This window comes from Artibeus jamaicensis, unplaced genomic scaffold, assembly GCF_021234435.1.
Source record: "Artibeus jamaicensis isolate MK-2021 breed Jamaican fruit bat unplaced genomic scaffold, CSHL_Jam_final scaffold_847, whole genome shotgun sequence".
Taxonomy (NCBI): domain Eukaryota; kingdom Metazoa; phylum Chordata; class Mammalia; order Chiroptera; family Phyllostomidae; genus Artibeus; species Artibeus jamaicensis.
Window position 1 is genome coordinate 24,401,506 of NW_026522057.1, and position 23,063 is coordinate 24,424,568.

General features: G+C 58.6%; 1 protein-coding gene across 1 annotated transcript in view; it reads left to right on the top strand.

Moving 5' to 3' along the window:
* DHRS3 (dehydrogenase/reductase 3) overlaps positions 1 to 11,114 on the top strand; it is a 35,765-nt gene extending 24,651 nt beyond the window's left edge. Inside the window, exons 2-6 of the mRNA XM_037165647.2 lie at positions 2,288 to 2,431; positions 3,092 to 3,211; positions 3,541 to 3,779; positions 8,330 to 8,455; positions 10,623 to 11,114. Of these exons, the coding sequence (XP_037021542.1) occupies positions 2,288 to 2,431; positions 3,092 to 3,211; positions 3,541 to 3,779; positions 8,330 to 8,455; positions 10,623 to 10,707 (714 nt within the window). The 3' untranslated portion in view covers positions 10,708 to 11,114. The remainder of the gene's footprint in view (positions 1 to 2,287; positions 2,432 to 3,091; positions 3,212 to 3,540; positions 3,780 to 8,329; positions 8,456 to 10,622) is intronic.
* The last annotated feature ends 11,949 nt before the right edge of the window (positions 11,115 to 23,063 follow it).

Consider the following 23,063-nt stretch of genomic DNA (forward strand, 5'->3'; position numbering starts at 1 on the left):
CCTCAGCCCTGTGTCCATCTTGGGCTTGTCCTTCCAGCCACATACGTGAGGCTGGCCTCTCAGTTCCCCTGACTGCTCGTTTCCTGGGCAGACGACACTGGGGCTTGAGACCCCTGCCCTCCTTGTTGTACTTGGGAACTTGGGGGTCCAGGAAGAATTACTCTGGCCTCACAGCCCCTGGGCCCTCAGTGCCACCTTTGCTGGAACCCCACGCACACCTGTTTGCCAAGAAGAACCCAACATGCCCAGAATGAAGGGCACCCATCTCGGCTGCTGCCCCGGACCCTCCGAGGTGCCATTTGTGCTCCCAGGCCTCTGGACCCGTGCACCTTCCAACAGGCCCCCGACTTTAAGCTTTGCCTCTCTCAACTTGCCCTGAGACTCTGAGTCCCCAGCCTCACCAGACCCAAGGGAACTGTACAAGCTCCGGGGTCCTGCTTCCCTTCTGTGTTGGAGATGGGGTGGGGTTGGGCAGGGACCAGAGCAGGAGAAAGGAGGCCAAGGATCACGTTCACTCACTCAGAGATACTCAGAGGGTGGGTGGATGTGGATGGATGGATGGTGGGATGGATGGATGTGGATGGATGGATGGTGGGATGGAGTGGGGTGGATAGAAGGAAGGGATGATGGATAGATGGGACGAAGGATGGATGGACAGACAGATGGGGTGACAAGGAAGGATGGCAGGAAACAGGTGGAGAGGAGCAGGCTGGTGCTACACTGCCTTCCCAGAACAGATGCCGCGTCCATTCTTCCCCGTGAAGTGCCTCTCCAGCCTGGCGGAGCACGTCCCAGGTCTGTGCTCAGTTGACCGACCAGAGAGGGTCTCTTGGAGCCTGTCTGACTGCAGCTCGTTTGCCCTTGGTGGGCCTCTGGGTCAAGGAGAGGCCCTGGGGCGTCCTCCCCAAACCCATCCTGTGGGTCAAGACTGTGATTAAAACGAGCTGAGCGGCGGGGCAGGTGGGTTTTCCAGCCCGGCTTTCCCGGAGTTGTCTTGGCGGCTGAGAAAACGCTTTTATTTTCTTTCTGAAACGCCTTCAAATGTTTTTAAAACTCTGATAAAAAAATCAAATTCACTGGAGACCACAGCACCTTTGGTGTGTCCTTACGAGCCCCACCCACCTGGGGCCTGGGCTGCCCGAGGGACGCTGCCGAGATCTCAAGGTCGACAGCTGCTGAACTGTGACTACTGACAACTGATCGGTGTGACTGCGCCCTGCCTTCGTCACAGAGCAAACTACAGAAACCGGCTGGATTCCGGCCCGATGTCATTGGCCCTCCATCTGTAACACCCACTGGAAGGTGCCCACCTTCCCAACACAGGCTTTCCATCTCTTTAGTTGCTTTCAAAGGAAGAGAATACGGACTTGGACTGTAATTTATTCCTTGTGCAGGTTCCACATGTTGGGGTTTCCATGTCGGGCTTTACTTTTCAAGGAGGCGTTTCACTGATCATTTTAAAGAGCAACAGAAGGAACCAAAGCAGACCCGTCGGCCCCAAGGAGCCTCTCACCTCTCCTCTCTCGGCTGGTCTCCAGCCCCAGCCTTCCCTCCCTCTGCACCCCCTGAATCTTAGTCCCCCTGCCTTCAACCCGTTTACCAGCAGGGGCCTCGCTGGACCCCAGGCCACGTCAGGAGCTGTGTCAAGGTCAAGGTCGAGAAACAACTGAGCTTCTCTGCTGAGCCTTTGTGGCCGGCCGCTCATAAGTTTGTCCAGCCCTTTTCAGAATCCTTTCTGGGTCCTGCCGGGGTCACCTCCTAGTATAATGAGTCCTGGGTTTATTAACTGGGGGGGCGAGGCAGTTCCCTCCTCAGCAGGAGCCTGGCTGCCTCTCATCCCGGCCCTCCTTCTGCGTGTGACCGAGTGTGACCAAGTGTGACCACAGCTGGGTGGAAGGCTGGGTTTACCCACTGCGCACCTCATCCCCTGAGCCTCCCAGTGCCATCTCCTGGCTGGCGCTCCTAAACCTGGCTCTGGACCTAATTGGTGAGAAAGCCAGGTTGTTCCTACCTGAGAACCTTTGGGAACATTCTACAGAAAGGGCGTGGCCATTGCCTCTAACCATGCAGGATAAGCGGAATTGGGCTGGGAGCACGTGTCCTGCTGGAAGGAATGCGTAAGACTCGCAAATAACCCATCAACGGGTCGGTCAGAAATGGACTCAGAAACTCTGGGTTCACTTCGGAGCAGGCTGGATCCCTTTCGAAAAATCACATTGTTCGTTTGCTTTGCATGCACTCTTTGGATGGAATCGGCTTGTTCAGTGCTGTTATTCCTTCCTTCCAGATCGTTCTGTGGGGCCGGACCGAGAAATGCCTGAAAGAGACGACAGAGGAGATCCGGCAGATGGGCACGGAGTGCCACTACTTCGTCTGTGACGTGGGCAGCCGGGAGGAGGTGTACCAGACGGCCAAGGCCGTCCGGGAGAAGGTGAGCAGCCGGGAGGGCCCCCCTCAGCTCGGCGCGACACCGAGCCCAAGAGAGCCTTCTCGGGAGGCCCGGGACACGGCGCTGCTGGTGGCAGAGCGGCTGTTTCCAGAGTGTCTCCGGGGGGCCCTCCCGTGAAGCTGGCCCATGCTGTTTGTACGTGCGTGTGTGATTCAGGGGGCAGGCATTGGGTGCGTGGGTTGATTACATGACAGAAGTAATCATCTCTTGTCCCCTTTGGAATTTAGACCTTGTGACTGTGTCTCCTAGGCCCTGGGGCCAGTGGCGGGGGAGGGGTGGGCAGTGTCCCACTTCCGTCCAGGAAAACCCTGCCACTGACCCCAGCCATCTGTGTAGGCTGAGTGTGTCAGTGACCTCCAAGAGCACAGAAACCGCCTCAATAAGCACATGGTGAATGTCAACAGCTTTTACATGACAACAGCCTCATTTATTACAAATGTGCAGTGTGCCGGGGATAGTATGTGCCATAAATTATTTCCGATCCTCAGAACAACTCTGGTATGTTCATTAGCACCACCTTACAAACCACAGCCAATGCTCAGAAGGGTGGTGTGGCCCCAGGTCACATGGCAGGGTCCACCCCTGTAGGGCGCAGGCCCCTGGGACTGCCCTAATGGAGCCTGCGGCCCGTGTCCACTGCAGGTGGGCGACATCACCATCCTGGTGAACAACGCCGCCGTGGTCCACGGGAAGAGCTTGATGGACAGCGATGACGACGCCCTCCTCAAGTCCCAGCACATCAACACCCTGGGCCAGTTCTGGGTGAGGACTCCTCCGGGCGGGCCCAGCCCTGGCTGGGGACGCTGACATGTTCCTTCCGTCCAGGGGGCCTGGGTGCTGTGAGGGAGCAAGGAGAGGCTCACCAGGGCTGGGGCTCAGGCTGGGAGGGATGTCCAAGGACAGGGCGGCCGGTCAAGAGGAGTGACCAGGTGGACTTCCTGCGGCAGGCAGCCCTCAGCCCCGTCCTGACCCGGAAAGACTCTGTCACTGGGGTCGTGTGTGTGTGCAGGGCGGTCTGTTCTCCCTGAGGTGGGGGGCAAGGGGCTCTAGGGGCACGGCTGCTCCCCGCTGACCTCCCTGCCCGCCCTCAGACCACCAAGGCCTTCCTGCCTCGCATGCTGGAGCTGCAGAACGGCCACATCGTGTGTCTCAACTCCGTGCTGGCTCTGTCCGCCATCCCTGGCGCCATCGACTACTGCACCTCCAAGGCCTCGGCCTTCGCCTTCATGGAGAGCCTGACCCTGGGGCTGCTGGACTGTCCAGGCGTCAGTGCCACCACCGTGCTGCCCTTCCACACCAGCACCGAGATGTTCCAGGGCATGAGGATCAGGTCAGTGAGCTGGGTCCCGCAGGCAGATTGGACGAGGCGGGAGGTTCAGTGTGCAGAGAGAGCACAGAGGCACGAATGACCCGGAGCCCGTTCTCTTCGGCACCTGGTTCTCCACCTGCAAGACGGCGGGATGCTACAGAGGTGTAGGTGTGGGGGCGACTTCTCCGCAAGTCCCCCCGGTGCCACGGACACTCGTGAATGAATAAGAATATGGCTGAGAAGATGAGATCTGTTTGGGGAGGAGGAGTGGGCTGTGGCCAGTTTCTCAGGGGAGACAAAGGCCAGCAGTGGCCAGTTTCTCCGAGGAGAAAAAGGCCCGAGCGCCCTCTTCCATAGCCTTTTATTGGGTTGTAATACACAGGAATACAGGGCGGCAAGGATCAAACAGTAGATAACATTTCAAAGAGATCTGAGAGCTTCAGAGTCTGAGTCAGTGTCTGTCAGGAAGAGAATTGCAGAAACTCTGGGAGACATACTCAGTTCCTCTCGGACCCTTCTCATATCAATGAAAGCACTCTTAGCAGATTTCACAGTTTTATCAGCAAGTCTTTGTGGTGCCAGATTTTCCCCCAGGACACACTCTAGCAAGGCAAGGAGCTGCACCCCTCCCCAACAGGTATTCAGACTTAAGGGGATTAGAGCCAGGAAGCGCTTCTCCCAGAAGACATGGGGACTCGGGCTTTGTCAAAGCTGGGGGGCGAGAGTCCATTGCTCTTTGTTGCAGCCCCCCAAGTCCTTCCATGAAGGCCTCCCAAGTGATCGAGTCTGGCTTAGGTTGCCCCCCCACTGTGAGGGGTCTTACTCGTTATTGACTTCTGACCAAGCTCTGGGGGCAGGGAGAGGAACCGAGGCAACATTTGCTACCAGAGACAGACTTTGTCTCCTGCAGCTGGCATTCCAAAGGTCATCTCTCGCCTTTAGCCACAAGGGGTAGAGGTACAATTCCTAGAACTAGGCAGAGCGCTCTACTACATGCAGGGTCCCGTGTCCAGGGCAGAGAGTGCCGGTCCACGTGTGAATCTCAAAGCTTTATATTACGCAAAAGAAGCCAGAGACGATAGGGCTCATTCTGTGTGATTCCGTTTGTATGAAGTTCTAGGCAAAATGGAGCCATGGCATTTTGGGAGGGAACCAAGTCACCCTTGGAGGGGTGGGGTAAGCGTGCAAGGGAGCACGAGGGAACTTTCCAGGCTTTTAGAAACATTCTCTCTTCTTGATGGGGGCACTGGTTACATGGGTAAAAATGAACCTCACTGTGCACTTAAGGTTAATGCCTTCGTTGCATGCCAGTCACAGGCACTTGGCTCGTGTGTGCCGTGTGTGCTGTGTGGGGGTCACTCGGCACGGCCTCGAGATGATGACCCTGTGTGGTTTTGGTGATCAAGAATCAGAATGCCTGGTTTCAGTGCCATCTCACCTGTGCGCAGCTGGGAAATCCTGGGCCAGTTTTGTTACCTCTCTGAGCTTTCCTTTGCTCATATTCTTGGTGGGGTTATTGGGAGAATTAAAACCAACACAGGTAACAACTAGAGCAAAGCCCGGGGCACACTCGGTGCTCAGTAACGAGCCCCTGCTCTTGTTATCCTTATTGACCGTGAACGTTTTCCTAAGTGCACCTGTTAGTAATCTTGCTAACAGACTGTCTCTCCAGTTCATCACAGAAGTAAACATGGCCACCGGACTTGCCTGTAAATTATCGTAGACTCTGAATTTAGAGGAGGCTGGATTAATGACTGTTAATGTTCCGAGTTGGCTCCCTCTGCCCAGGAGGCCTTGGGTTGGTTTCTTTTCATCTGGGCATACAGCAAGTGCTCAATGAGTGCACATTGGATGGAACCGCCGCAGCGGCAATCTTGGTTTTAATGGGGGGCCAGGGTGCAGAAGTGGGCGGGACACTGGCAGAATCTGCCTTCCAGCACTTTAAGACGGAAATACACGGATTTTCTCAAGTCATTTTTTTCACAGTTGCGAGTGTGGGCCCAAACTGCCTGTGTCACTCTGGGCAAGTCACTTTTCTGTGCCTCGGCTTCCTCATCTCTGAGAAGGGGTTGACAAGAGTGCCCCCTTCCTTCTTCACAGGTTTGATGCTCCTGGGTGTGAATAACTAGCCTGCCTGGCCAGCAGTAAGCTCCAGCAGGTGGGTCCATCCAGCCTGTTGGCACCTCTGGGCCACACTGGAAGGAGAAGCGTTGTCTTGGGCCACACATGAAATACATGGCGACATGTAATCACACACACACACAAAATCTCGTGATGTTTTAAGTAACTTTATGATTTTGTGTTGGGCCGCGTTCTCAGCCGTCCTGGGCTGCATGGGGCCCGTGGGCCGCAGGTTGGACGCCCCCGCTAGACGAAGGTTGCTTACCTGTCGGGCAGGAAGCCCCGAGAGTTCGGGAGAAGACTAGGGAAAGGGTGCTTGGTGTTGACTAGCGCCTAACCAACTCCCACTTCCTGAAAAAAGTAGAAAAGCATTGGCTTCCTCCCTGACCAGGCTTAGCAGCTTCCCAGGGTGGAGAACGGGAGACAGATGTTTAGGGCAAAATTGACGGGTTTCCCGGCAACAGCGGCTGTATAGTTGGGTGCTGTTATTCATTCATGGCCGTTGACTGACCTCTGTGTTCCTCCCTAACAGACGGTCTACAAACTCTGCTGCATTTGGCCCCAGCACCCCCATGAGAAAGCTCCTGCCCCCATTTCACAGACAGGGAACTGAGGCTCAGAGACGCAAAGTGACTGGCCCAAGGCCAGACAGATCGCAATTGGCGAAGCATGCTCTCCCCAGAGTCTGCGCCCCCTCCGTGGGAGTGGATAGCCGGTGGTTCCCAGATGCCCCTCCCACCCGCCGTGGAGAGAAAGGAGAACAGGGCCCCTCGCTCAGGTTCTCCTGCGGTCTTGCCCCCGGCCCTCGCCTTCCCTCCCCCGGCAGCAGGGTGGGCCCAGGAGAGGACTGGAAAAGCAGACGTCTGTAGGGTTCCCACACCCGTGAGCTGCCTCAACACGCTCAGCCCCAGGGACCCTGGCGGCCGGCCTTCCTTCCTGACTGCAGGCCCTGGGACCTCAGCGGCTTGTTGTGACAGCAGAGGAAGCCCAGGGCGGGGGCTGAGATCTGTAGACTCTCTGAGGCCATCCCAGTGGGCGTGGCGGGGCCGGAGAGTTGTCCTTTGCTCAGGGTGGCTCCAGACCCAGGCGACTCACCGCCCTTAATCCTCCTGGTGCCAGAGCAGCTCACAAGCTCTTTAGGACAGAGGTCAGAGGCAGCGCCACTGCGAGAGGTGCCTCCAGGCCCCAGAGGGGTGGGACAGGCAGTGCATGAGGGCGGGGCTGGAGCCTGGGGCCCTGTGCAGGCCTGGTTTGAATCCCTCATCCCCCCCACCCACGCCCCAGAGCCTCAGTTTCCTCCTCTGTAAACCGGAGTGAGTGATCCCCGGTGCACACCACACACAGGCTGGGCCAGTGGAGCAGCATCAGTCTGTGGGTCTCAGGCGGGATGCCTGCGAACAGGCACGAGAAGCCCCTGACGTCGCTTATTCGGTCACATGTTCGTGTGTCAGCCACAGGGAGAGCACTCCGTAAATGTCTCAGGGAAGCGGCGAGCAGCGGGCTGGGCAGGGGCCCTGTTCCCGGACGGTCTGAGCAGGGGAACGGCCACTCGTGCGTGCCAGTTCATTCGGCAAGCATTTCTCTAATTTTTGAAAGAATTTATTCATTTATTTTTAAAGAAGAGGGAAAAGGAGGGAAACACAAAGGGAGAGAAAAACATGGACCAGTTGCCTCTTGTACACACCCCAGGGACTGAATCCAAAACCGAGGCCTGTGCCCTGACCGGGAATTGAACCGGTGACCTTTTGCTTTGTGGGACGATACCCAACCACTAAGCCACACTGGTCAGGGCTCAGCAGACTTTTCTGGAGCTCCTATTAAGTGCCGGACCCAGCCCACGGGGAATACGCCAGAGCGAACCCACCAGGCCTCTGCCCTTGTGGAGCTCAGTCTGAGGGGCAGACAGACCACTGACAAGGACACAGACAAACAGACAAGGCCCTTGTGGATGTAAATGCATTGAAGCAAATTAGCAGGGGGACGAGACTAGAAACCACGGTGAGTGGACGAGCTGAGATGCCTCCCTGAGCAGGAGCTGGGAGGAAGGAGCCCGGCCGGTGAGCCAGCTGGTAAAAGACCCTGAGACAGGAAAGAACTTAAGTGGCAGGAACCAAAGTACTGGCTGGGGTGGCTGGAGCCAAGTGAGAAGGGAAGGGAGGGGCCAGGCGGCAGGCACTGCCACCCTCCCCTCCCGGCGGGCACCACAGTAAGCCGGGCTCTAGAGCGCCGGGAGGGATGGAGCCGTGGCGGCTCAGTGGGCGGACTGCAGATGTCCTGACATGTCTGTGGGCAGAGGGAGGAAGAGGGTGAAGATCCCAAACAGGACTCAAGTCTCCCAGTCTCAGGGATGACGACGCCAAAGGGATGACCCAGACCTGTCAGCCACGGTGGCTTTCGGCAGAAGCACCTGCGTCTCCCGGAGAAACCCACAGAGTCTCTTCTGCCTTCAGGTTCCCCAACCTCTTCCCGCCTCTGAAGCCGGAGACGGTGGCCCGGAGGACAGTGGAGGCCGTGCAGCTCAACCAGGCGTTCCTGCTGCTCCCGTGGACCATGCACGCCCTCATTATCTTGAAAAGGTATGGGGCTGGGAGAGCGTTCAGGGCAAGGCTCCCGCCAACCACTGACCCTTCTCCTGGAGAAGAGGCCTCGCGCACGCGCGATCGATTAGTCATGTCTGCTGTGGGCAGAATGGGACAGCGCTGGCTTGCATGCCAAGGGCTTCTGTCCTTAATGTGGGGCAGCGGTTCTCACACTTGCTGGTCTCAGGACCCCTTTACAACCTTAAAAATCCCCGAGGCACCCAAAGAGCTTTCGTTTATGTGGGTCGTATCTATTGCTGTTTACCGCATTAGACATGAACACGGAGAAGAAATTTTACAGGATTTATACATGTGTGTATATTTACAGTATTATTTATTTATAAACAACAGTGAAAATCTGTCAACGTAAATGATTTTTTTAAATGAAAAGTCAGTAAATTCTCAGAAAAGACAAAAGAATGTAGGGAGAAGAATGGCATTGTTTTACTTTTTTTTGGGCAAAACTCTTTATTGTGTAACATAATTGAAGACAACTGGATTCCTATGTCTGCTTCTGATTTTAATTTGTTGTGATGTCACACGTCCTTTAATCTGTGTAGCTTCTGGAACACTTGAGTGCACACTCGTGACAGAGTGAGCAAGAAGGCAAACAACAACCTAGTGTCATTACAGAAGTAGTTCGGCCTCGCAGACCACCGCGGGGGTCTCAGGCGCCCCAAGGGTTCCTGGGCCACGCTTTGAGAGCCCCTGCTCAAGACTAGTAGTCGGCCCCAGGCTCCAGGAAGTTTCCGCTAATGGGGAAGACAGAGCTTCTGGTGCCAAAGTCTCAGGACACATTTGCCAGGAATCACGTTCTCTAGAACTTTCCCAACTTTGGACAGTGAACCCTTTCCATCCGAGTCTCACACTAAAAGGGCCGCTCCATCCCGCCCGCCCACCGTTGGACTCCTGGCTGCTCTGGGCCCCCAGCCGTCTCCAGCCCCACCCCCTGGCTGGCCGAACCCCTCTGACCCGAAAGGCCTTTTCAGGAAGTGAAACACCCCAGTTCCCTTACCAGTTATCGACTCCCAGGAAACCGGCTTCCCCTCTGGCTGCATGTCACATGGGCTCCAGCTGTGGACACAGAAACCTTCTAAGGGAGGGGACACCCTCACCAGTCCTTTCTCCTCCAAACTCAAAGCCCTTTCCGAGACACAGAGCAGGGGATGGCGAGTGGGGGGGGGCAGGGGGAAGGCGCCTGAGGGCATAGTGTGGCCTCCCATGGTCCATACTGACCATTGCTCTGAGATGCTCCTCAGCTACTTCTGTGAGTCACCAGGAGAGCAGGGACTTGGGCTCGCACCAAAGCCAGCTGCCACCTCCACCTCAGGGAGCTGGTTAGAAGCCTTTCGGAGATTTAGGGAAAAAAAAGCTGGTGTATCTGGAACATCTCAGCACTCTTACAGTGAGCTGCCAGCCCACGTTTCCTGTTCTGTCCCCTGCGACTTCCCCACAGGGAGCAGCGGCCACCTTTCTCCCCATTCCCTGCAGTACACCCTCTCTTCACCTACCCCAAGAGAAATCTTTACAGGCTCAATACCATTGCTGCCACCTCCAGGAAGCCTTCCAGATTGCCCTCGCTGGAAGGGGGCCTTTCCCATCTTGCACCTAGTGTGGGCCAGGGCCCTTCCATTTGATTCAACAAATGGACTGAGTCCTTCTCATGCCTGGCCCAGTGCAGGGACCAGAATCAGAGGTGACATATCTGCCACAAAGTCCCGCATGGGCTTGACAAGTGAACAGTGAGGACAACACCAGGGTTTAGTGGGGGAGCCGTGGACTGTGGGGAGCCCAAGGAGAGGCCTGGGCGTGAGTCCAGGAAGTGGCTCTGGAGGAGGTGACGCCCAGGACCTAAGTGCTCAGCCCCACACGGTAAATATTTGTTGAATAAGTGGCATTCGGAGTTCACTGATCTCTGAGATACCTGTGGGCCCTAAAATGCAAAGAATGTGGCTTTGACAGTTTATTTTTCCCCACCCACCCTTGGCCTTGTAAACAATCATTTATTCACTTACTCGAAAGCGCTTCCTCCATGGAGGGGCGGGCGGGGGTGGCATGTGGGCACCACTCTACTACGCCCTCTGGGCAGCCACTGGTGACCCAGCGGCTGGTCCCCCACCCCACTGACCATCTTCTCTTTCTTTCCTCTTTGCTCCCCCACCAGCATCCTCCCACAGGCTGCCCTGGAGGAGATCCACAAATTCTCAGGAACTTATACCTGCATGAACACTTTCAAAGGACGGACATAAAGGCGGGACACAGGCACACTCAAAAGCCACGGAGCCTGCAGGGACCGTGGCCACCTGGGCACACTTCTGCGGGGTGAGCAGGACTGCCCCCTCCCAGGGAAGAATCCGCCTGCCCCCTAAGCCAGCCACAGGACCTTTGCACAGGACTGACCGGCATAACTCTGACCCCCATGGGGAGGCAGGAAACCAGCCAGCAGCCGCCTTGATACTTTTGTACATTTCTATTCTGTAGAGTTTATTGTTAAATTGCTTCTCAAGTCTAATCAGCCTCAGCAGTGTGCAAAAACTATTTTCTGGGAGGGTCTGGGTGCCAATGTTCCCCTTCCCCTCTGGAATCCACTCACCCATAGCTTCTGCAAACCGGTGGAACGGCAGGAATGAAAAATAAAGAGAGATGGCTTTTGCGAGTTCCTTTGTTGAAATCCTTGGCCCCTGGTCCTTGGTGGGCAGAGGGGAGGGGACCCATCCCAACCACAAAACCCCTCCCTTTAAGAGAATAGGTCTGTTTGGGGTCCCAGCTGCCAGGAGTGAAATGGGCGAGAAAGTTTGGGAGAGACGTCGGAGCCCTGGCCTGGGGACACGTGGTCCTTGCTGACTCCGCCCTGCTCCCCGACAACCAGGGGTCAGGGGACGCTTTGCCTCCCCACCCACTTCCCTGAATAGCCCTCTCTCCGCCCTGCCGTGGCTCCACCAGCCACGAAGCCATCAGCTTCGTGGGTCATATCCTGGGGGTCAGTCTTTACTGACCACCCACTCTCCACCTAGCATGTGCTGGGGGCTAAGAGGGGGATGTTATCAAGAAGTCAAAACTCTGAAGACCACCCGTACCACGAGGTCAGCGCTAAGGGGGTGCTCTGTGCGCTCTGCTGAATTTGATTGCAAGGCATAGAAGGGAAATAACAAAGGAGGGTGGGGCCTGGGAGGGGCCGAGGAGACTGACTCGGGCTCAGCCAATAGGAAAAATGACAGCCGAGGAGAAGTGGGGAGAGAGGCTTGTGGCTCCTCTGGGGTGCATTCTCCACTCCTGCAGCAGCGTAACGAACCTGACCTTGGGCACAGGGCACAGGAATCTCATCTAAGTAGCCTCTGTCTACACAGCTCTTATGGGAGGAAGGGGGTTCAGGGGCAGGAGCAGGCAGTGAGGTCACACATTCACTGGAGGAACTTCTTCCCTGAGCATTGCTTAAAGCCTGCAGGTGCACACCCCCCACATTTGAGGAAGATAAGCCTCACAGCCTGGATGATGGTCAGCCTGGTCCGTGTGCAGAAACGCTAAGTCGTGATTACATCCACCGTTTACTGAGCGCCTCCCAAGGACCACCGGTCCCGAGGCGTAGCATTTCCCTGCGGTTGCCCGCGGTCCCCGGCAGCTGCTCAAGACTGGAAAACGGCTCTCCTTCCAGGACTTTCGAAAGCCACAAGGTGTTTTCAGCCAGGATATGACCCCCAGGTTTCATGCCACCCGCCCTGGGAGGGAGGCTGCCACTCTGCTCTGTGCCGTCTCTTCTCCGGGATCCCGGCTGACAGAGAAGCCTCCGTGGGCCCAGACAATGTCCTCCCGGGGCAGAGGTGGACTCACCTGGCCACACAGACTTGAAAGTTTCTGCCCGGAAACAATGCGTCACTTCACTTGCATTTCATTGTCCAGAACAGGTCGTGGGGCCAAAGCGGCCACGGGTGCAGCTGGGCATGCGGTCCCCACGGAGGAGTGCTTAGTAACTCGGAACTGTTCTACTGTCACACAGCAGCAGATGTCCATACAGGCAGAAGGAAAAACTGACTGCGGGCAGAGGAGGCAGACGAGGCTGCCTTTGGGGCGACATGGTGGCCTCCCAGGTGCTGAGCAGAGGGCCAACCAGGCACTGGCCTTTTGTTTTTTTTTGCAGTGGGGTGTTAGAAAGACCATTTTGCAGGTGAGGAAACAGGCTCAGAGCAGGGAAGTTGTATGCCCCAGTCTGTGGGGCCGTGAGAGCCAGGGTCAGGATTTGAACCCAGCTCCACCTGACCCACAAGCCCCCTCACCTACCGCATCACCTTCATTTTGGTTCTTGCGGACAGTGCCACCAAACCGTGGGGAAGCAGGGGAGAGCGGCACTAATGGGGTCCTCCTGGCACCCTGGCCAGCCTGCTGAGGTTGGGCCCCGAGTGTCCACAGCCTCATGCATCACCCTGCATGTGTCAAGCCACCACGGTGGGCCCCTGGGCTTGGCCTTCCCCACCGCTGTGCCGGCACGCAGGCGGGGCCTGTCGCTGGCACTCAGCCAGGGGCAGACTCCTCGCAGGGAGCAGGGATGGAAGAGGAGGAGCCCCGATGCTTCCGAGCGCTGGCAGGCCTTCACGGAGCATGCACCACAGTGCGTTCGCCCAGTCCCGTCTCCTGCTCACGGCCTGGCCACAGGCCAACCTTCTGGAGAGGATTCGACGCCTGAGGTTTCCATAAAGTTGCATTTGGCTTGCAGGCCTGGAACGTGGCAAGGACCCCGGGGGTCCGAGCGGGCTCGGGCCGCCAGCCCTCCTCAGGGCCTGCTGGGAGCACAGTCGCGGTCTTGGCCGAGGTGGGGCCTTGTGGCTGCCCAGAGCTTCAGGGCCTGGTCCCACCCTCCCCCCCCCCCTCCAATTGGACACTTTTAGTCTTTTTCTGGATCTTTTCCCAGAGGAACCAGGGAAAAAGCCTTGGGCAGGTTCCCAGGAGGCCCATCCTTATTCCTCCCCGAGATGGTTTGGCTGCTTGGAAAGTGAGAGGTGAGAGCTGGTTCCATCCCTCGGGCACAGCCAAGCGAAGCTCTCTGGCGCCTCAAACCCCAAGGGCCAGGACGGGGTGTGCCCCCCCCCAGGAAATGACCTGGTTGCCGTGCCTGGGGCTCCCCGCCATCGCCAAAGAGAACCAGATCGGAGGTGGGCACCCAGCCAGGGGAGACGCCAGACCCAAGCCCCGCTGTGACGGACGTGGTTCCAGGTGACCAGGCTCTCTGGCCTGACAGGTCAGGAATGGGGTCGTGCGGCCACCGGCCTGCTCCCTGGGCCGGGATGTTCTGGTGGACTCTCCTCTTCTCAGACCAAAATGACGGCCAGGTGCGACCAGAGCGACAGAAGTTCTCCGGACTGACCGCAGCACCCCCACCCCCAGCCCTTCTGATGGGCACGCGGCCCACGCCCCTGGGGATGCCCCAGTCTGATGGGGGACCAAAAACAGAAGCCAGGTCCCAAACAGACAAACCCTGCTGCCCAGGTGCTGAGCGGCACAGAGTGGGGAAGCAGTTGCAGGTGGGTGGATGGGCAGGGCTCTTGCAGGGCCCCAGCGGGGCTCGCCCGCTCACCGTGGCATCTCTGGGACTTCTCCCCTAGGGGGTCTGCCTCTCCCCAAGGTGGAGCGGTACAGGCATTGGCATAAGAGCTCAGAGGTCCGTCTGTGAAGAGACCGTCTATATGCAGCCACATGTTGCTTCAGGCAAAGCCAGGCCCTTGGTGTCCAAGTCCCTCGATGCAGAAAGAAGGCCAGGAAGAGCTGTGGGTGCCCCACCACGCTGCACGCCCTTTGGGTAGGGCTGTTGGACTGTGATTTGATTTACCAACATCTGTTAACATACTTCTGTGCATAAACTGGGGCTGCCAGCTGTGGGCCAGAGCCTGGCCTGGGGGCCACTGCCCCGCAGGCATGTGGGTCCAACGGTCCCCACCCACCCACCACCTCTTATGGTTGCCCTGAGGCCCCCGGCTTCTAGCAACCAGACGAGCGCTGAGTGCCCAGCTCCCGCCAGCCTACCAGGAGGCAGAGGACCAGGTGTTTGGGGGCAGGAACCCAGACTCTGGAGTTCCATCTGCTCTGTGACCCCCTCCTGTGTGCGCAGGGTGGACAACATGTCCCTACCATCCTGTGTCCAGTGTGAAGCCTCTAGAAAGTTGAGGGGACCGTGCGATGCTGGCAGTTCCCATCGCTCACTCCCAGGACCCCGCTGCCCCCAGAACACCTCTTGCTTCGGAGGAGCCAGGAGGAGACCACACTCGTCCGCCCGCCTGCATGTCACTGTTTCTCCCCTCCGTGCTGCTCAGCGCCTGGGCAGCAGGGTCTGCCCCTTTGGGACCTGGCTTCCGTTTTCTGTCCCCCGTCAGCCTGGGACGCCCCGCCTTGGCCCGGCCTGGGAGAGCAGGGTCCTTCAAGGCCTGGCGGGCTCCCTGCTGGTTGGTGCGGGCGGAGGCCAAGGCTGGGGGGGGCCCTGAGGAGGACTGAGGAAATGGGCCGCGTGGGACCCTTCTCTGGCATTTCTGCTGTTGCTGGCCATGGGCAGGCCCTTTGCTCCCAAGTCTCTCTGTGGCTCAGGGTGAAAATAAACACAGAAGTCCCTTAAAAAGTCACTGCTGAGAGTGGCGGATGGCCACCGTCCTGCTGGGAAGCTGCTCTGGGTACAGCGATCGCTCAGGTGCATGGCCGGGTTCAGAGGCAGGGCCTTCAGAGAGAGCCACCCTGGAGAGCTGTCAGGGAAAGCCAGAAGGGGTGGCTCGACCGCCTCTCCCCTCCTCCCGGTGCTGGCCAAGTGACAGCTGTGTGACCTGGAGTCAGGACTTCTCTGGACTGAGGCAGCGGGGAGGGGCTGTTTCTGCAAGGATGCCCCTGAGAGCCCCCTAGGGCTCTTCAAGGCCCACACCCCACACCCCACCCCCTCAGGCACCGCCAAAGATGTCCCCTACCTCCCAGAAGCCTCTCGTCGGAGCCCGAATCTCCGCCTTCCATCTCAGCCTTGTATTTACCCTGTTCATCCCCCGTCTCACACTTGCCATGAGGATCGTCCGCAAAGAACAGCTTCAGGGACTTACAGCTCACACAGCACAGGGAAGTTGTGCGAGTCGATGAGCTCCGCACCTTCCCGGGCTGTGCAGATGTTGCCATGCCACCTTCAGGGACGTACCCGCAGGATGCGGTCTTGTGTCCGGCTCCAGGTCTGTCCCGAAGCTGCGGCTGTGTTCCTTCCCACGGTGGCATGGCCTCCCGCTGTGCTCACACCATTCAGCGCATCTGCCCCATCCCGTTTCCGGGGACACTCGGAGTCAGAGTCCTGATCCTTACTGCACTCCTGTCCTCTCCGACTCTGTTCCAGGAGCCCTCCAAGAGCACAGGGCACCGAGGGAGGGCAGACCGCGGGCGACACTGGGCAAATACTTCTGTCTGAACAGAGAGGGACGGAACCTTTGTCACAGGCAGCCAGCGTCAGCGTGCGGCCTTCTTCCCAGCACACCCATTCTCCCTCCACCTTCCCTCAGGTGTCCGGATGGGGCCCAGGAATAAAAGACTGGCGTTTGTGTTTCTCACTGGCACCGTGGGCCTTTCCGTGGGGCGGATTCTCTGCCGGGGGCCATCCTGGGTCCTGCTGGCTGTCTGGTGGCGTCCCTGCCTCTGCTCACCAGATGCCTTCCTCTTCCAGTTGTGACAACCAAAAACGGTTCTGAGAGTGTCCCCAGGGAGCTAATTCACCCCTGCTTGAGAACCCCTGGTCTACACACATTTTCACATTTCTTTTACATCACCATCCAGAGCAGTGGGACTTGACCTTGAAGAGCAGAGGAGTCTGAGGCCCAGAGAGTTTAAGTGCCTGACCGCAGAGAAGGGATGTGAAGCTTCTGCCCCCAGGGCAGGGCCTTGAACCCCCCAGGCAGGAAGCAAGAGGCCTCCAACTGCCCTGGGACCTGCTTCTTCATTTAAAACTCCCTCACGCCGCCCTCTTGGCGAGCAAAGCCAACACTGCAGAATTCTCCAGCCTGCCTCCCTCCTCCACCCCCCCTCAAATCCTTATCATTCCTTTCATTTTTCAATGTTCATGAGACAAAGGAAATCAGCACTTGGAGGAAGACACAAGCTGTGTTTGTTCCTTAGCTGCTGCTGAGCTGTAACTGGATCCCACTTGGGGGGGGTCACTCTGGGGCCACGAGCGGAGCCTGGCTGTGGGCACGTTAACGTTCAGGGCCCAGACGCGCTGAGAGGCAGAAGAGGCAAAGGTCCCCCGGATGTGATGGTGGGGGCCCGTGGCAGTGGGCTTCGTGTGGGGGCTGGCAGGCTGGGTTTTGGCCTGGCCCATCCCTGCTCGGCCACACCGGGGGTCCCCAGTGGCCAAGGACCAGCAGATGACCGGGGGCGGCCCCCTCGGCCAGTCCAGCCAGGTGCCGTGCAACATGCAGAAAGGGAGGGGGCTGGACCTCAGGCCCAGCGACATCTGGCTGGCGTTCCAAACGCTGGCTCTGCAGGACCTGGGGCAGGTCACTTACCCTCCCCAAGCCTCCGTATCCTCCTTTCCAGGGTGACACCAATAGCCTTGCCTTCCATGTATTTTTTTTTTGTAAAAATCAAGTGAGTAACATACATAAGTGAATGCATGTATACTTGATATTAATAATTACCAATTCATAAATGAATAGATGTGTATTATTATATGTATTTTATAATTGCTGTATAGCTGGTATACCTGACAGACCCTCAGTGCTTCCTGTGTATTGGACAGTGAACTCCCCCCAACACTTTACAGGGAACAGAGGCAGAGAGACACGGCCACCTGCCCAGGGCTTGCCACACAGCCAGCAGCGGACAGAGCCAGGATCTGAACCCCAGAGTCTAGCGGCAAAGCCCGTGTGCTTATCCCTGGGCTTCCTGGTTCCTTGACTAAGAAGCCTAGCAAGGCTTCCCAGGGGCTCCCTAGGTGGGCCTAGAAAAAGAACGGCATATAATCCCTGTGACCATTCACCCACGCTACCAGCCAGGCCTCTTCCTGGCCCATCCACGTCCCGGGTGCCGCCAGATTCTGACACCCCTTGGGCCCATGCACTGCTCATCTGCTGCAGGTGGGCCAGGGCAGGCCAGCCTCAGGCAGCCAGCTGAGGCCCTTCTATGACCAGACACGTTCCAGGTGGGTGTCCTTTCAGAGCTCGCTGGGGTCTGCTGGGCCCTCTCAACTGTAGGCCCGGAGGGAGGAAGCGCCCACTTCTTTGGTGTCCTGGCTCATCCTTAGACTCTCTCTCTCTCTCTCTCTCTCTCTCCGCCCCCCACTACCCAGGGCCTGGCACAGAGCTGGTACCCACGGCAGGTTGCTCCCTCTTGCCAATTTCTGAGCCCCTAAAATATTCCTCACCCTCTGCCAGGTGCTTTGGGAACACTTTATTCACAGGGTGCCTGCTGGGGGCGTGCACAGTGGTGAACAAGGCAGGAGCCTGCCAGGCGCCAGCCAGGAGGTGGAGTTGCCTTCCCGCATTTTCCCCAGCACCCCCTGGTCCTCAGCCCCTCTCCAGGGCCCAAGGGGCTGGCGGCTTCTTTGTCCAGTTCCCAGACAGACACTGCCTCCACCTGCAGAGTTTTTGGAATGGACGTTGGGTGCTCAGAGTGGCCTGGATGATGAAAAACCAGGCTTGAGACCTGGGCAGAGGCTGGACCACAGCCCCCAGTCCTGCCACAGGACAGTCTGGACCTGGGTGACTCTGTGGCCTGGGACACTCCCCGCTGTTACCACCGCTGAAGAAAGCCCTTCCCACCCCTGATACACACACTTCTCAGTATCACTGGGTTGAGTCAAAAGCTTGGGGGCGTCTGATGGTGGAGCCCAGGCCTCAGCAGCCAGGAGCAGGGAGAACCAGTAGGGAGGCTGTTTGTCAGTGGCGCTCAGTCCAGAGTTGTCCTGGAGCCACCCTGAGCCTCAGACAAGGGCTGGTGCTCTGGCCAGCAGACAGCTCCTCACGGGACACTGGCAGACTCCCTGAGTGGCAAAAGGTCCCACCCACAATTCTTGCTTAGGCAAAAGGAAAGTTATTAGTTCACATAACTGGAAAGCCCAATGATTATTGGTTTCAGGTATGGCTGGATCCAGGGGTGCAAGCCATGTTTACAGTTTCTCTTTCATGTCCTTCAGTTCCACATCCTCTGGGCTGGCTTTGCCCACAGACATTTTGTTCTTAGCAATGGCAAACTGGCCACTCACCTCTGGCCCCACACCCTCCCAGGTTCAAGAAGAGGAGGGAAAATAAAGAGGTTTCTTTCTAGTCATCCAGCATTAGTTCTGATTGGCTTGATTTGAGTCACATGTCCACATGTGAACCAATCACAGTGATCAGAGAAATGCAATGCTCTGATTGGCCAGTCCAGAGTCATGTGGTCTGTGATTACAGCCTGGAGGGGAATCACCCCACTGAAACCCATGGGCTGAGAGTTGGAGAGGGGTGGTTCCCAGAGCCCGGGGGGTGCCCTGGCTCAGAGAAGGGTAAAAGGAATCTGGGGAGCAAAATCAGCTGTCACTGGAATGGCCATGGGTGGACGTCCCAACCTGCCTCTGGGCCTTTCAGAGTGCCAGCTGGCCATGCCTTGACGGACAGCCCCGAGTTCCCAGAGGGGACTTTGGCCTCTCCGGACTGACAGTTGGCCAGTGTGGTGACAGGCAGTTGGCAGCCCTGCTCTTGACTCCTGGCCCCTCCTGACTGGCAGGCAATGGGCACCCTGGGGGCGGTTGGCACTTGACTGGCCCCGTCTGCCAGTCCCTGAAGGGGCTGCCCTGAATAGGGGAGGGAGGCAGATCTGCTGGGGTCCAACCATCCCCCACTGCCTCTGCCCCTCCTGGCTGTACTGCTTATAAAAGCCTTTTTGTCCCTGACAAAAGTGGTAGCAGGGGCTCCGGTCCAGGGGAGCCAGAGGCCATTTGGGGCCAGCAAAGCCTTCTGGGAGCCAAGGACAGTGGCTCTGGAATGAAGGGATTCGGGGACTATCAGAAAGGGTACACGACTGCCCCTGCTTATTCACTGCCCGTCAACTTCCCACAGATGGCTCTGGAAGGCCCACTGTGGTCAGGCACTGGCGGGGGGGTGGTGGCAGTGAACTTAGCAGGCAGACAGTGTGTTCCCTGAAACTTCTGCCCATCGGGGAAGAGGGGCCCGACTGGCGTGAGGATGGGTTGGGTGTGAGGCCTGTCAGATTGGGGTAGGACAGCGCTCCAGGGAGTGACGTGTAAACGGAGGCCTCGAGAGTCTCCTTTGGGAGGGTCCGAGAGAAGGCCCAGCCCGAAAAAGTGTTTCAGGTGACGGAGAAGGCAGGAGCAGCTGCAGGACAGGGCGTGTGGGCGAGGGGCCACCATGCTCTGGGCGGTCAGGGAGGCCAAATTGCAGAGGATGCACTGGGCCCCAGTAAGGAGGGTCTGGGACCTTCTGCCACAGGCAGCGACGTGATCAGATCTGCACTGTAGACAGGTTTTCCGGACTCAGATAGAACTGACCGTGGGGCAGAAGGGCAGAAGCGAGGAGCCGTTCAGCTACCTAGACATGCAGGGCAGTGGCCCAGGGCACGAGGGGCGTCCACAAAGTGGTGGGCAGTTTCGGGAGCAGCTGCAGGTGGGACTGGCAGGCCTGGGATCCACACCACGCCCTTTCGTCAGCAGCCAAGGAGCTTCCCCAGCGGGCTAGGGTTAGTGCACGAGGGAGGAGTCCCCGTCTGCACACAGCCCGCACGAGTACACACCCACGCACACCGTGACTGTGGGCCTCAGTCCCACGGAGAAAGTACAGGAAAGTCATTCTGAGACGTGGGGCAGGACGGAGTGGGACAATGCGTTCTTCCCACACCTTTGTTTCTGCACTGGTCACAATACCACGCGTCACTCTCCCAGGGCTGGAAGGGGGTCTCCGTGAAGGGGGAAGAGTGGAAGGTGGGCTGAGAGCCGGCTCTGGGGCCAGAGCGGCCTGCGCTGGAATCTTCGCCCAGCAATCGGCCACCTGGAGAGCTAAGGAGGGTGGCCCAGCCTATCCTGGCCTCATCTTTCAGCCACAAAACGGGGCTGCCGCGTGGATTATGGGAAATCACCCATGCCTGATGTTTGGCACAGCACCAGGTGGCCATCCCTGCAGTCCCGGCTGTCCTCTGTCCACTCTTCACCTCTTCCCGCCCTTGCCCTCCTTCCCTCACCCGTCTCCCACCGGTCCCTCCCTCCACAGCCTTGCCGCATGTCAGGAAAAAGGAGGCTAAGATGAGGAGCGGTCTGCACAATCAGCCCCGGGGAGGCCAGGGCCAGCGGAAGGCCACCCCAGGGCCGGGGAAGGAGGCCAGCCTCCCCTCTGAGACCGGCTGGTCCCTGCCTCCGGCTCCTGCCCCAGGCCAGGATGACAGATGGCCCTGAAGGGAAGGACGCCGTCTAGGGAGCAGCTGTGTGTTTGGCGGAGGCTGGCAGGGTGGAGCGCCTTCTGAGGGCTGGCCCGGCCCGTGACTGGTGTCTGGGGGCCCGGACCTCGCCGCCAGCAGCCGGACTGTGTTTTGGTCACTGAAGATGGGAGGCTCCAGCCATAAATCACTGCCCCGAAGGGCAGCCAGCCTCTCCCCCAGGGCAGCCCGCAGGCCTGAGGCCTCTTCAAGGCCAGCATGTCCCCCGCCTCCCGGCACGGGCAGGAGGTCTGGTGGCGGCTTGGAAGCCCGGTGGGGAGGCGGGGGAGAGGGGCGCGGGGTCTGGGGGCCTGGGTTCAGAGCAAGGTTAGCCAAATAGTGGATAAATTAGGCGAGGGAAACAGACAGCATCCCTCGCGGTGAACTTTTCACCCAGCTAACCTGCTCCTCGCCCACTCTCAGGTGGCGGCAGCCCCGCCCATGGCTGTCGCCTCTGGAGGGCTGTCACTGGGCTCCTCCCCACGAGCAGGCCACTGCCACCCCAGGGGAGGGGCTGAAGCCAGAGCGCCCAGGCCAGGCTACTGGGTCACATGGTCTGTTTAGAAATGGCCGTTTGACCCAGGCTGAAGTTCAAACTCTGGTGGGATGGCCAAGCCCCACCTCTCTCCCCCGCTCACCTGAAGCCCTCAGCCTGGTGGGCACCTGATTCTGGCACCAGCCTGTGGCAGAGCCATTGCGGGAGGCGGGTACCAGTGTCTCATCTGAAGTCAGCTTGGAGGGGGTTCAGGCCAGTTTTCCAGGGGGACCCTCTCCCTCTCTATGCTTATTTGTGGCCTGAGCAACCGCTTGGGTAACCAGCTCTGTCTTCAGGGAGCAAAGGAAGAGGCCCTTCCGGTGGCAAAGTGGGCTCCAGGGCCCCCCAGCCACGGCCACTGCCCCAGGCTCCCTGCCACAATCAGGCCTGGGCCTGTGGGCAGGACCGGCCTCTCGGGCCATCAGGCCACAAGCTGGGTCCCCGAGGAGGGCGTGGGGGCTGGCCCACCCCAGGCAGGGTCACCGGGAAGGGGGTCTACAGTGACCAGCCATCTCCGCCCACCACCCCGTTCACTGGCCAGCCTGGATACACAGCTGGTGCTCAGGGAAAATGTGTGACCAGAAGCAGGGGTGAGCTGAGCCAGGAGGGGAGGGCGGGCGATCCCGTCAGGACACGCAGGACACCCTGGGGCGGGCTCCGGGAGTCACCTGCTGTTCACTCCCTCCGTGGGCACGTTGGGCGCGGGTGCCTGTGGCATCCCCAGCACTGGCCTGGCACCGGGAACCCAGAGAGTGAGCGGGCAGGGTGCCCACTAGCTCACCGAGCGAAGAGCCTCATGTGGGAGGAGCTCAGAGAGACAGACAGACAGGTACACAGATGAGCACAAGGGCGAACACCGGACCATGACTGGGGTGGTCAGTGAAGGTCTGAGGAAGAGGTGACGTCTGAGCGAAGGTCAGAATGACAAGGAGGGGACAAGCTTGTAGGGGGAGCTCTGTGGGGTGAGGTGAGAGTCGGTGGGCCTGAAGCACAGGGCTGACGGGCAGTGTCAGAGGCCAGGCCACGGTCACAACCTCAGAGTTGACCTTGACCTTCTTGGTTGGTTGCCTAGTTGTCAGCTGGAGGTACTCCCACCTTCTGACAGGGACACCGGCTGGTGCTACGTACCACAGGGGGCTAAGAATTGATGAGGAGTTGGGTGGTCTGGATGGGGGGTCGGCTCTGTCACCTGCATAACTTGGGCACCTGACTTCCACCTCAGAGCCTCAGTTTAGGTTTCTGTGAAATGGGAACCCTATGCTGACCTTCCCAGGGAGTGAGGAAGAGCTGGAGGGACTCGGGGAGCAAGCTGTCCTTCAGGGCAGGGGGGCAAGGAGGACTGAGCTTGCAGCGGGACTGCAAACCCTGAGCAGGTGGCCCTCCTCCTCCGGGCCACAGACCCTTGGATGCGGCCCACTCGCCCTGGAGCAAATGGAAACCTGGCCGCTTTGGAGCCTGCCCTCTGTCCCCTCCCTCTCTCCCAGCACGTGCTCGAGGGGCCTGAGGCTGAAGATGTGGGCAGGCAGGGACTGCAGAAGCTGCCTGGGCCTTCGCTGCCCCCAGGGCCATCTCTCCCATTAAACGACGGTTTCTTGTTTCAGGCCAAACACTGCCCAGAACCTGCTCGCCTTGGGCTGTGGTCTGAGGAAAGGCCTCGCGCAGACAGTCACT